The sequence below is a fragment of the Phoxinus phoxinus genome (assembly GCF_949152265.1).
Source record: "Phoxinus phoxinus genome assembly, chromosome: 2".
NCBI lineage: Eukaryota > Metazoa > Chordata > Actinopteri > Cypriniformes > Leuciscidae > Phoxinus > Phoxinus phoxinus.
In genome coordinates, this window is record NC_136877.1 from 15,331,391 (window position 1) to 15,345,964 (window position 14,574).

Genomic DNA, 14,574 nt, shown 5'->3' on the forward strand with positions numbered 1-14,574 from the left:
TCACTCCATAGATTTTGATGATGGAAGCAAGCAGGAACAAATTAGAATGCATTAATCTGCATGCAATTAATCTGCCTCGTTCGCCTTTCCAGACTCCACAATAGTCCCTCTGAGTTTTTACCCACCATTGAAATGGTCTCATTTGAAACAGGCCCAGTGAAGCAGCTGATGTGACTCTATTCTGGAATCATTTAGACAGGTGCAAAACAATAGAACACAAGCGCAGAGAGAGAGAGAGAGAGAGAGAGAGAGAGAGAGAGAGAGAGAGAGAGAGAGAGAGAGAGAGAGAGAGAGAGAGAGAGAGAGAGAGAGAGAGAGAGAGAGAGAGAGAGAGAGAGAGAGAGAGAGAGAGAGAGAGAGAGAGAGAAAGTGGACCGTTTGCTCCAATCTAAATGTAGATTAAGTGACCATTAAGTGAGAGAGAGATTGCTCTGATTGGTCAGTTTAGCCAATCAGTTTAGCCAATCAGAGTTTGCTCATTCTCCATTTCACACGCTTACCACATGTATCCTTGCTCATGGGGACATGGCGGTACATACTTCCTAATTGACATTATGTTTCACTCGAGGAAAATAGATCCACGCTGAAGCACAAATATCCAACGCAAAGAGAAAACGAAAACTTGTATTACATACTAGATAAATCACTTCCTGAAGAATTTGAAATATGAGGAGTAATGGTGCCTTATGAAGCACTGGTGACGCAGTGCCTCAATTATTTCTATATGGGCTTCAGACGCAGCATTGAGTGAACCTATAAAAAGGAACCTTATTTATTATATTATGAAGGTTATGATGTTTATAAAGGCTTATAAGTAAACTTAGCATTGAGGTCAATGCAGTCTTATTTGATTTCACAGAACCTTGTATGAGTGAAACACTTCAAAGCAGAAATGTGTCAAGGCTACTGTAAATTATTTCAAGTGCCATTCTAATATCATCTACACAGTATAAAACTGATGTTGTATAATTAAATGTAATCAAAGACTCTTCATATGACCTATTTATATATTTAATTAAATAACGGTACATTTAGACATACAACATCTTAGACATTTAGACATCTCAAATGGGGACTGGATTTTCTTACTTATTACATACAGTATTGCATTGACACATTCCATGACATTAAAGACTGAACTTAATGGCACAGTCTCAGTCTATGTAACAGGCAGGTGAAATCATGAATCATGCAAGAGAAGAAGCCAGAATACAGAGCCATTACAAAAGCAAGAGCCTGTTGTCAATGGACTTACGCTGTATTTCTTGCTGTAGTAAGAAATAATAAATATCTTTACTTGGCAATTGTGGCGAGCATGACGAGGTCGAGGGACGTGAGAGCAGCGCGAGACCAGTGGCATGATTATGATGAACGACACCTGTGAGGCGCACTGGTCTCGTATCTCTCACGGAGGAGCGGATGCATAAAGGAGGAGTGACGACTGTGAAGATCGAGAGAGGAACAGGCCTCACAGGTGTCGGTCATCATAATCACGCCACCGGTCTCGCGCCGCTCTCACGTCCCTCGACCTCGTCCTGCTCTCCACACTAATAAATTAAACAAAGAATGACTTTTTTGGCTTTTATGATTATGGAATGGTAAAATGTCATGATAGTAATGAAACTGATTGTGACATACAAATACTTAAACAAATACAGCTGCAGGAAAAAGTTCAGTACGTGAACCCTTTGACTTTACCTGAACTTTTACAAAATTTGGCAATTTTAAGCTGATGTGAGCCAAAACAATAGGGGTTATGCACAACTTAACTTCAGTATTCTGTAAAACAGATCATATTGCTTCCAGTTCAGGTCTGTTGTATGTGCCACATGAAAAAAATTGCTGTTTTACTCAAGATAACTTAAAATGAGCTGTAACATGAATGTTCTGTGTTTCCCCCTTCTGTGTTTTATTTTGGTTTAGTCCTGTGACCTAGTGTTCCCCAGTCGGTTGACATTTCAACCTCTCCGGTTTCAAAAATAACATCGTGAACACGTCAGTTGTTACGGGATGTAATGAATCATGAGATCGGCAGTCGATTGCTTCTGGCTCTTTGTTCTCGAGTGGTTCTGTTGTCAATACAGTTACTGAGCTGCACTCGCATGTCTGTCTTTTATTCCATGATTATACTGCTGCATAAACATGGTGTCAGAAGATGCCTAGCGCGTTCGTCCTCATAAGTTCACGCTCTAACTGCTGCTTCCGACCATTTCTTCGATTATGGACGCTGATAATGCTGCGGCCGCGCCACGCCCGTCTGGCGGCATACCAGCCCACATCACGGCTAACATACCTCTGCCGTCACCGATGAACCGATGAATGGAGCGCTAACTGGGACTTGTTCAGAGCAGAGTGTGAGGATTATGTGCTGGTCACGGGCCTGGCTGAAAAGACCAGGGACGTCCAAGCTGCCACATTGAGAAGTGTGATGGGATCTGAATGTAGACATGCTTACCGGCACAATTTGAATCTCACAGACGCGCAACAGAGAGACATTAACACCATCCTAGATGCATTGGACGCATAGGCTACTTCAAGCCTTTATGAGAGGTATTTTTTCGGCTGTTGTAAACAGGAGGAAGGGGAATCCATAGACAATTTTGTGACCAGATTGAGAGAAAAAGCTACAACTTGTAATTATGGTGGATTGAAGGATAAAATGATTCGTGACAAAATCGTACTGGGCATTACAAATGAAGGGACTAGACACAGGTTGTTAAGTGAAAAAACATTAATACTGCTCACAGCCATTGAGATGTGTCGCACAGCTGAACAGAACGCTATGCATATGAGAGCGATGGATACCACGTGCATGCCTCCAGCCGAAACGGTTCACGCTGTTGCTAGGAAACCATTCAGGCCTTACCAGCGGAGTCATTCGCCAAGACTCTTAGACACAAGCAAGACATGCCGATACTGTGGTAATGTGCACTCAAGAGGCAGGGATCAGTGACCAGCATACGGCAAAACATTCAGATTCTGTGGAACTGACAATCACTTTGCTTAAAAGCAAAAACAGATCTAAAGAGGGGAAGCTTCACTGCATTGAATATTCCACCGAGGAGCCGGTTGGGGACAGTGATGATGATATTTACACAGTTGAGTCCATTAGCACAATGCACATGAAAGGAAAAAAATTGTTTGTTTCCCTGCGATTACATGGCAAATCATTGTGTTGTGTTGTTGATGAGCTACAAGGATAAAGTAAAGGTGGCACCGCACACACCACTCCACTCCAGTAACGTCAAATTACGGCTGTACTCAGGCGAGTCGCTGGACTCCATGGGTTTTTTGAGACAGACTGTTTGGTCAAAGGAGAGAGATACATACTGTCATTTGAGATAGTAGAGACAAATCAAAGTCCACTTCTCTCAGGATCTACTTGTGAACAGCTAGGCCTGATGCAGTTCACAACCCCAGGTGACGTGCTCAAAATGGAACATGAACGGTGTGAGCCTCTGACTAAGTGATGTGTTCAACTTGCCTGTGGAGTCTCTGCCTGGTGAAGTCCACTTTGAGCTGGATTCCAGTGTTACACCGGTACAGTGTGCCCCCCGGAATGTTCCAATTGCTATGAAAGCAGCCGTCAAAATCTGTTGGCTCTGTAACATCTGCAATATGACCGTCTGCCTGATACGCATCCAGTTGGGTTTTGACGGCTGCTTTCATAGCAATTGGAACATTCCAGTGTTACACCGGTACAGTGTGCCCCCCGGAATGTTCCAATTGCTATGAAAGCAGCCGTCAAAACCCAACTGGATGCGTATCAGGCAGACGGTCATATTGCAGATGTTACAGAGCCAACAGATTGGATCAGCAACATGGTGATTGTAAAAAAAACAGACAAGCTGATGATTTGCTTGGACCCAAATTTCCTGAACAAAGTTCTGAAACGCTCTCATTATATAATGCCAACTCTGGAGGATGTGCTATACAAACTGCCTAAAGCAAGGATCTTTACCTTGGTTGATGCCAAACATGCATTCTTACAGTGCAAGCTGGACCAAGAGAGCAGCTTCATGACCACATTCTTGACCCCATGGGGCACGAAACGGTGGCTAAAGCTCCCATTTGGTGTCTCAGTGGCACCTGAGGTGTATCAGCGGAAACAGCATGAACTGTTAGCCGGCTTAACCCCCTGGGGTCGGCAAACGCGCGGGCGCGTTTTGCTCGTTTTTTTTTACATAGCAGCAAAATAGACCTAAAATACTCAGTCAGTTTTGGTCATACAGCCTTAAGAAATATGAAAAAATAAGCTGTTAAATGTCTACTTTTTTATGTGTCCACTTACAATCGAAATAAAACATTGTGCTTTTGTAAAATAAAGAAAGTAAACAGGGAGTGCTTTCTGCCTCTCCGTCTCCGTGAACTTTTTTTCTAAAGCACGTCTCTTATCTCAAACAAAACTCAGCGAATACTATTCACTCAGACATGAGATATATATCTCTATAATCATTTAAGTGTGTAGTTTTAAATTATCTAATTCAAAACTAAAATAAATATTCTCTGTTTATGTAATCTATATATAAAGAGCGAGAGATCAGCCGTCCTCATTATCTTTCTGGCACCTCATTACTCTGCTAATGTGACACGCCCATCGACAGCGCGCGCTATTCAAATTCTAATCTGAAGCAACACATGCAAACCAGTCAACGCCCACAACAGCTGGAAAACACGCTCGCTGTGAGGAATAATAATATCGTGATAATCCTGGAAATTTTACCTCAAACGTGCTGGAGTAGCCGAACAACGGATCCAGCTGCAGATCATCAGTAAGTGCTTTGTTCTAATCGCGATATGAAATGGTGTCTGTAAACCGCAAAAGACTGTTTAAATTTGAATCGCGTTTTTGTGTTTGAATGAATGCACGGCGCATATATGTTGTTGTTTACTAGCCTACAGCTCGCGCGTGTCTGTGTGTGTGAATGAAACTAGCTATATTGCCTACTGAGATGAGTAAAAATCGACTGAATACGTTGAAATAAAATGTATTTGTATAAGCAACATATTAAACTGCAAATTAACATTTATGCCCTAATATATATTATAAAAGACCATATGTTACAGACAAAATATGAAAGACAACATTTCGTTTTGGATAGATTATTTATAAAGCTTTTACTGCCACATCAAAACCTAATTTACAAGGTGCAAACAAAATCTTAAAAGGTCAATATAAGCCTTCTCTATAAATTATTTTTGTGTTTTATTAGTGACAAATTTGGGGAGAGGATAGCCTACATAATCCAAAACTTTCTGAAAATACTAATGAAAATTAACTGCAAAATTACTAGAAATGTTTACCTTGGATATTATACAATTTGCAAGCATACAGTTTGTGGAAAAATACACTTTTTTTCAAGATGTTTCCAACTCTGAACCAATTCTGTAGTAATATATATATATACCGGTATATATATGTGTGTATGTATGTATGTATGTGTGTATGTATGTATATATGTGTGTGTGTTGTCTTTGCATTTTTTCTTGTGGCTCAGTGACACCTAAGGCTCATTAGTATGCAGCATTAGCAGGTCTTTGTCTTCTCTCAGTTGTGAATGAGGACATTATTCATGACCTTGTTGGATCATTCACGCCCACCTGCATATTGCCTTTCCAAACAAAAAGTGTCTTACAAAATTTAAATCAATCTATTGTTTAATGTGAACGATTAGCCCGGATGATTTTCAGATCATTTTGAAGTAAATAATCTAGCCGACAAGATCCATTTGTCAAAAGTATTGTGGGAATATGTGAAGTTGGTCGTTTGTGGTCTTATATCAGAAAATTTAAGTTTGAGTTTTTTGAATAACCACGCATAAATAATATTCTCTCAAAAATGCAAACATGTACATACATGTTGCTCACACATTATGATAGCCATGTTCATGCTAAATAGAGTGTAATTACACCTTTGCCATTAATATGTTTATAAGCAACTGAAAAAAATACAAATATCAGGGCATGTCAAAACATCTCAAGGACCCCAAAAACACCGTAGACCCCAGAGGGTTAAAGGGGATTGAGCCCATCGCTGATGATATTCTTGTCATTGGCTGCGGTGACACAGACCAGCAAGCTGAAAGTGGTCATGATCTCAAGCTTCGGGCCTTGTTGGAGCGTTGCAGAGAGGTCAAGCTACGGCTTTGCTTAAAAAAATTGCAATTCAAGGTCCCCGAAGTGAAGTTCCATGGTCATATCCTTTCATTCACAGGCTTGAAGCCCGACCAAGAGAAGGTGAGGGCTATCATGGACATGCCCAACCCCTCAGATGCCAAAGGCGTACAGCGTCTCATCGGCTTTGCTAATTATTTAGCCAAGTTCATGCCCAACTTGTTGACCGTTTGCGAGCCTCTTCGGCGCTTGCTCGACAAAACACACCTTGGCACTGGCTACCCAAACATGACGATGCAATTCACAAGCTTAAATCCATGGCCACATCGATGCCTGTGCTGCGCTATTATGATGTTACCAAGCCTATCACAGTACAAAGTGACTCCAGCCAAAGTGGTCTTGGGTGCTGTCTTATGCAAGAAGGACAGCCTGTCGCCTTTGCTTCAAGAGCCCTCACTCCCACAGAGAAAAATCACGCTCAAATCGAGAAAGAGTGTCTCAGTATCGTCTTTGCTTGCCAAAGATTTCACCACCTGTACGGACGAGAGTTGGTCACAGCAGAGACTGACCACAAACCTTTGATCACTATATTCAGCAAACCACTTCTCAGTGCACCCAAGCGACTTCAAAGCATGCTCATGACACTTCAAAACTACAGGCTCCAAGTTGTCTACAAGCCGGGGCCTAAAATGTTCATCAGTGACATGCTGAGCAGGGCAGCTGCTAGCTGTACAGGCAAGGGAGCAGTTTACCAGCGGCACGGCATATGCCATCTGCAGAAAGAGCAAGAGGATGTACAACTCATCAATCAAGCAGAATACTTGAATGTGACGGACCAGCGGCTGAAGACAATCAGGGACTATGCTGAAAAGGATGATGCACTACAGGCCCTTAAGGTCATTGTCCTTGCAGGCTGGCCTGATGAGAAAGAAAAAACAACATGCATCATCCGAGAATTCTGGCCTTATCTAGATGAAATTAGTGTGCAAGATGGAATTTTGTACCGTGGACAGAAAGTTATTATCCCCAAGTCACTACGTCCAGAGATGCTCAAGCGCATACATTCAAGCCATATAGGAGGTGACGCATGTTATCGTCAAGCCTGTGACACACTGTATTGGCCTAGTATGCAAGCAGAAATCAAAGACTTTGTGAGTAACTGCTCGACTTGCAATGAATTTGCGCACAACCAACAGAAGGAAACCATGCTATCTCATGACATCCCCAGCAGGCCATGGCAGATCGTCAGCATGGACTTGTTTAGTCACCGGCAAAAGGACTATCTTCTAATTGTGGATCACTTCTCAGATTTTTGAGAGATTGAACTGCTTACTGATCTATCTGCAGAGACGGTCATTAAGCGCTGCAAGGCTCAGTTTGCTCGACATGGTCAGCCAGATAGAGTGATCACAGATAATGGCCCTCAGTTTGGTGCTCTGTTTAAACGTTTTGCCTCCAGCTGGGAATTTGAGCATGTCACTTTTTCACCAAGATATCCTAAATCGAATGGAAAGGCTGAGTCAGCCGTCAAGATTGCTAAGAACCTTCTGCGCAAAGCTATGCACGACGGAACTGACTCGTGGAAAGCAATCCTTCATTGGAGAAATACCCCTGCTGAAGACATGGACAGTAGCCCTGCACAAAGGTTAAAGGAGAACTCCGGTCAATTTTAACATTGAGCTCAATTTTTAGTAAATTTGGAGTGCTGTCAATACAGAGAACAACGACAAAAATCGGGGTTGCCTACACCGTGTTATCCTCTTTTTAAAATTTGCACCCTATTGACTTGATGGGGTCTTGATGAAGTCCAAAGTAGTCGATTGTCGAGTTCACGCGCGTGATCATAGGTAACTAAACCTATGCACGTGAACTCGACAATCGACTACTTTGGACTTCGACCGAAAACAGGAACTAAATACAGGTATTTGCGCTGGCTGATATAACATAATTTTTAGTCATATCTTTCACATCTACTGCAGTCAGATTAACTCGTGTTCACTCTGAAGGAATCACTCAACATGGCTGGGCACTTGTATGACACATCAAGGATGATAAGAGAAATAAAAGCAGGTTTAAAATTAGACCCCATTCAAGTCAATAGGGTGCAAATTTTAAAAAGAGGATAACACGGTGTGGGCAACACCGATTTTTGGCGTTGGTCTCTGTATTGACATCTTTACGTCATGTCTTCCGAGCCTGAGAATCTTCACGTCAGTCCTGCAGAGCCAGAGACTGTTCATGTCATGCCCGCCGAGCCAGAGACTGTTCATGTCATGCCCGCCGAGCCAGAGACTGTGCACGTCATGCCCGCCGAGCCAGAGACTTCTTCACCGCTGATCCCGTCCAGCCCTGAGTCTTCTTCACCGCTGGTCCTGCCCAGCCCTAAGACCGTTTCGCCACTGGTCCTGTCCAGCCCTGAGCCTGTCGTCACACCAGTGCCTGAATTCCCACGCAGCCTCCCTCTCCCGCCTCCGCCCATCAACATTCATCTTTCATCCCAGCCTCCGTTGTCTCCCGTCAGCCCTTCTGCTCATCCACAACCCCTCTGCAGTGAGATTAATTCGCCACAGGCCTGCCCGTCGCCAACTCAATCTGGGTCGATGGATCCCCGGTCTCGACCTCCCACCTCCGCTACCTGGACTCCGCCTCGGCCCGACGCAGCCCTGGCTGGGACTACCCTCCTCTGGCTTCGCCTCGTCACTTCGTCCCTCAGGCTCAGTTGGGCTCCTCAATCCCTCCGGCTCCACCAGGGTCTTCGGTTGCTCCGGCGCCACCGCGAACTTTGGAGTCCCCGCCAGCACCCCCGCCAGCACCATACAACACTGTATTCTTTCTTTACACATGCATACCAAACTGAAAGACTTGCAAAAAATTTTTTTGGTACAAATGCATGTACCGTTACACACCCCAAGTAAACACACACATATGGAGGGAAGTAAACATTCTTGTAAGGAGGGAAAAGTGTGTACACCCTTAAATGTTTTTTTTATTTTATTTTTTACTACATGTAAACCATGTTTGTCTTTTGTTTTGGCTTAGCTGAAGATCAGATTAAATTATGTGATTAATGACAATATATACAGAAAGTCAAAGAGTTCATATACTTTTTCCTGAAACTATAAATATTGCTATTTTCCTATTGTACCAGAAAATGAAATGTAAGATCTTAACACTGATCTCCATCTCCATGGCCCACATTATGTCTATATGAAGGCCTCTCTGCCTGAGCTGCTTTGTAAATGTCCATTGACATCAGATCGAATTAATAAGAGAGCGAAAGGTTAATTCCCTGTTTCAGAACATCTATGTCAAAATCACCTTTTCTCCTCTTTCCCCCACGTCACCCTTGTCTCCCTTTAAGCCTGGTAACCCCTGAAAAAATACAACTTCAAGTAATTACAAATGCTTGGAGGCTGATCAGTTCAGGGGTAAATAACTTCACTGAAAATATTATTTAGAGGGCACAACAGTTGCAGGAAGTGACCAAAAAAACAAACGACATGAGTCAACACACAAGCAGAACATTAAGATCGACAACTCACATCCATTCCAGGTGTTCCAGCAGCTCCCTTCAAAAAACAAGAAAAGAAAAGAAACAAAAATGTATAATATTCTCTGGAACGAGAATAGTGAATAATGTGACCATTATTGAATTGTCAAATAATTATCAATGTTTTTTTTTAATTAAACATTAAAAATAATTTGAGTACTTACAGGTAACCCATAAGGCCCTCTGGGTCCAGGATCACCAACATCACCCTTCTCACCCTGTGGCATTGAATTTTATATAAATAGTATTCATACATAGTTTCTGTGATTTTTGTAATTGCACACAATTACCCAGCTAAAACAGCAACAAACAAAAAAACCTAAATAAAACAGAATAAAATAACTTACTCCATCTCCCTTTGGACCTGCTGGACCAGGAGCCCCGATTGGTCCATCCATACCCTATAAATAAGAGAGCGTATGAGGTTTTGAATATGATTTTATAAAAAAACTTGGGTGATAACAGATAACAGCCCGCAAAGTAATGCATAATTTAAACAAATGTACAGTGTAACTTAGTAATAGTGTACCTATAAAGTACTTACATGGAAGTATAAGGGAACAATATGTAAAGTTTTGGGAATAAAGGGGTAACAACCAGGAGAATTAACATATTATTTATACTATAAGTATTTTAGAACTAAGTGTTACTTATTCTACTATTATGATACAACAATCTTACATTTGGGAGCAATTTAACGAGAACATATACTGCATACAAGGATCTGTCAACAAACACGGTGAGTAATGTCTTTTCCTGTTATTGTCACTTGCACTTCGTGCCGCATGTACTGTATAGTATAGCATTCTCTGTCAGCAATGGTATTTAAATTAGATAAATGCAGGGAAATAGCCAGGCTGATGGAGACGATTTCAGAACTAGAGGCACACATCCAAACTTTAATCGAGGATAGTAAGAATGGAAGGGCTTTAGATACTGCTTTGGATACGACTAGCTTAGGGAACTCTGTACATTGTTTTGTTCCAGCTGTAGAGCCTTTGCAGCAGGGCAACTGGGTGACCGTGAGATGCTGTAGTCATGGGACAAAACACCGCTCTTCCATTACAATTGCCATAACAAATAGATTCTCCCCACTCAGTGAAACACCCACTGTGGATCCTGTTGAATGTGCCCTAGTACGATGTCAAGCACTATAATTTGCTCTGGCCCCCTGCCTATTTGCTGGAGTGATGAGATACTTAGTAGACTGTGCTCACTCGATGGCTAGCTGTCTAAGTTGTGTCTGCAAAAGAATATAGAATTCATAGACAATTGGTAAAGTTTTTGGGGCAGACCTGACCTGTTGAAAAGAGATGGTATTCATCCCTCCTGGGATGGTTCTGCTCTTCTCTCTAGTAATATGGCTCATATTCTTAGAGCTCAAACATGAATTGGGGCTCAGGTCAGGAAGCAGAAAGACTGGCTAAACCGACCACCTGCTAGCTGTCTCATGTCACTGAGGTCAGATAAATCCCATCACATAGAGCCCCTTTCACCTAGATATCATCATATAGAGACTGTGTCTGTTCCCCGAATTAGGAAATACAATAAACTCCCAAACCCATTTAAGGGTAAAAATTTAATTGATGTTCAACAAATAAAAAACAGATATAATACAGATGAACAAATGATAAAGCTCGGGTTGCTAAATACTCAATCCCTTACTTCAAAAGCACTTATTGTTAATGATATAATTACAGATTATAACCTAGATGTGCTGTGTTTGACAGAAACCTGGCTAAAACCAGACGTTTACATTAGCGCTTTTTACAATACAGTTTGTATCAAAGCAGCTTCACAGTGATAACATGAAAATAATACAACAAAGTTTGTTTCTAGAAGAAAATTGCGTCATCGTCCACCTTAAGTAAGGCAGATCAATAATATTGTTGAATATTAAATGTCCCTAACTAAGCAAGCCAAAAGCCTAGGCAACAGTGGCAAGGAACCAAAACTCCATCAGGACAAAATGGAGAAAAAAACGTTGGGAGAACCCAGGCTCAGTCGGGGGCCAGTTCACCTCTGGCCAACGAACGAACGGTATATACTTCCTTTTCATTACTTTATACTATATACTTACGTGTCCTAACTACACGCGACGACGCGACATGCGATAAAAGGTATCTTTTCCATGTTAATCAGAGTTTTTGCCCTAACCAGCCGCGACGCGACGTTTCTATTTTAGAAACGGTTCCTATTTTTCTGCGACGTTGCGCTGGAACAACAAACAAAGTGTGGCAATGATAATCTCAGCTACTGTTTATGTGCTTAATTTAATGTTAACAGCGTGTAAATGTGACTTTGAATATCATGTAGTGCTCCCAGCTTTGTAGCTGTAAAAGCAATAATGAACAATTCCCCTCAGATCTTGAAATTAAATGGAAACAAGAACGTTCAAACTGTGAAGAAACAAGTGTATTATCTGCCAAAGATTGTTGTAGTAACTCAGTAGCCTATGTAGCCTATTTGAATAATGTTTAAATGGTGTAATATTTGTGAATTTGATTATGTAGCCTACTTATCCATTTTCTTGCGATTGCCGTCAAGATCACTCTTTGGTGCTGTGCACTTGACGCGAGAGCCCGCCCACACGCTGTTCTGTTTGGAAGTGGGTTTTGGTTGATTTTTACGCATCTCGCAGTCGCGTCGCGTCTAGTGTGGACAGACAAAATATTTGTCGTTGGAATTTATCGCATCGCGCCTGGTTAGGACACGGTGTTACAGTATATACATTATTTTAAATGAGTCCACCCACCCAAAATTACTGTTATAAACATGAAACTCGTCTGAAAGGCAAAGGGGGAGGTGTTGCTGTAATTTATAGTAACATCTTCAGAATTCCTGAGAAGTCTTGTCATCATCATCATCATCATCTACTTCTTTCGCTTATCCGGGCCCGGGTCACGGGGGCAGCAGTCTAAGCAGAGATGCCCAGACTTCCCTCTCTAGACACTTCCTCCAGCTCTTCCAGGGGGACACTGAGGCGTTCCCAGGCCAGCCGGGAGACATAATCTCTCCAGCGTATCCTAGGTCTTCCCCGGGGTCTCCTCCCAGTGGGACGTGCCCGGAACACCTCCCTGGGAAGGCGTCCAAGAGGCATCCGGAACAGATGCCCGAACCAGCTCAGCTGGCCCCTCTCAATGTGGAGGAGCAGCGGCTCTACTCTAAGCTCCTCCCGAGTGACCCAGCTCCTCAACCCATCTCTAAGGGAGCGCCCAGCCACCCTGTGGAGAAAGCTAATTTTGGCCGCCTGTATCCGGGATCTTGTCCTTTCGGTCATGACCCACAACTCATGACCATAGGTAATAGTAGGAATGTAGATTGACCGGTAAATCGAGAGCTTCGCCTTGCAGCTCAGCTCCTTCTTCACCACGACAGGCCGGTACATTGACCCCATTACTGCAGAAGCTAAACCGATCCGTCTGTCAATCTCCCATTCCATCCTTCCCTCACTTGTGAAGGCAGGAACTCTCCACCAACCTGAAGTGGGCAAGCCACCCTTTTCCGACTGAGAACCATGGCCTCGGATTTGGAGGTGCTGATTCTCATCCCAGCCGCTTCACACTCAGCTGCAAACCGTCCCAGTGCATGCTGAAGGTCCTGGTCTGATGGGGCCAACACGACAACATCATCCGCAAAAAGCAGGGATGAAATCGTGTGGTGCCCAAACCTGACACCCTCCGGCCCCTGGCTACGCCTGGAAATTCTGTCCATAAAAATTATGAACAGAACCGGTGACAAAGGGTAGCCCTGTCGGAGTCCAACATGCACCGGAAACAAGTCTGACTTCCGGCAATGCGAACCAAGCTCTTGCTCCGGTCGTACAGGTCGTCTAGACAGCCCTTAGCAAAGGGCCCCGGACCCCATACTCCCAGAGCACCCTCCACAGGATGCCACGAGGGACACAGTCAAAGCTCATGTGGATTGTTTAGGCAAACTCCCATGAACCCTCCAGCACTCTGGCGAGGGTATAGAGCTGGTCCAGTGTTCCACGACCGGGACGAAAACCGCACTGTTCCTCCTGAATCGGAGGTTCTACTATCGGCCGAATTCTCCTCTCCAGTACCTTGGCATAGACTTTCCCGGGGAGGCTGAGAAGTGTGATCCCCCTGTAGGAGGAAAACACCCTCTGGTCCCTCTTCTTAAAAAGAGGGACCACCACCCCGGTCTGCCAGCCCAAAGGTACTGTCCCCGACCGCCACGCAATGTTGGAGCCAAGACAGCCCCACAACATCCAGAGACTTGAGGTACTCAGAGCGGATCTCATCCACCCCCGGTGCCTTGCCACCGAGGAGCTTCTTGACTACCTCTGTGATTTCAGCTTGGGTGATGGACGAGTCCACCTCCGAGCCCTCGGCCTCTGCTTCCTGGATGGAAGACTTGTCGGTGGGATTGAGGAGATCCTCGAAGTATTCCTTCCACCGTCCGACGATATCTCCAGTTGAGGTCAACAGCGGCCCACCTCCACTGTAAACAGTGTTGGTGGGGCACTGCTTTCCTCTCTCTTCGAGGCCAACCGGTAGTCCTTCTCCATGGCCTCACCAAACTCCTCCCAGGCCCGATTTTTTTCTAAAATTATGTTGGCATTAGTGGAATTGCATTAGCATGGTTTAAATCATACTTATCTGGCCATTATCAGTTTGCTTATCTATCAAAATTTCAGTATGGCATACCACAAGGCTCAGTGCTAGGACCTTTGCTGTTCACTCTGTACATGCTACCCTTAGGAGATATCATTAGGAAGCATGGCATTAGTTTTCACTGTTATGCTAATGATATTCAGCTCACACCCTGACGAAACTTACCAATTCACAAAATTAACGGAATGCATAGCTAATATAAAAAACTGGATGACTATTAATTTCCTACAACTTAATTCTGAAAAAACAGAGATTCTAATTATTGGACAA

General features: G+C 43.4%; 1 protein-coding gene across 1 annotated transcript in view; it reads right to left on the reverse strand.

The window, feature by feature from the left end:
• The window catches only part of col25a1 (collagen type XXV alpha 1 chain), a 421,615-nt gene that overhangs the window by 16,274 nt on the left and 390,767 nt on the right, over nucleotides 1-14,574 (reverse strand). Inside the window, exons 32-35 of the mRNA XM_079599773.1 lie at nucleotides 10,012-10,065; nucleotides 9,829-9,882; nucleotides 9,657-9,683; nucleotides 9,433-9,486 (exon numbers count right to left, since the gene is read on the reverse strand). Coding sequence (XP_079455899.1) covers nucleotides 9,433-9,486; nucleotides 9,657-9,683; nucleotides 9,829-9,882; nucleotides 10,012-10,065 — 189 coding nt within the window. The remainder of the gene's footprint in view (nucleotides 1-9,432; nucleotides 9,487-9,656; nucleotides 9,684-9,828; nucleotides 9,883-10,011; nucleotides 10,066-14,574) is intronic.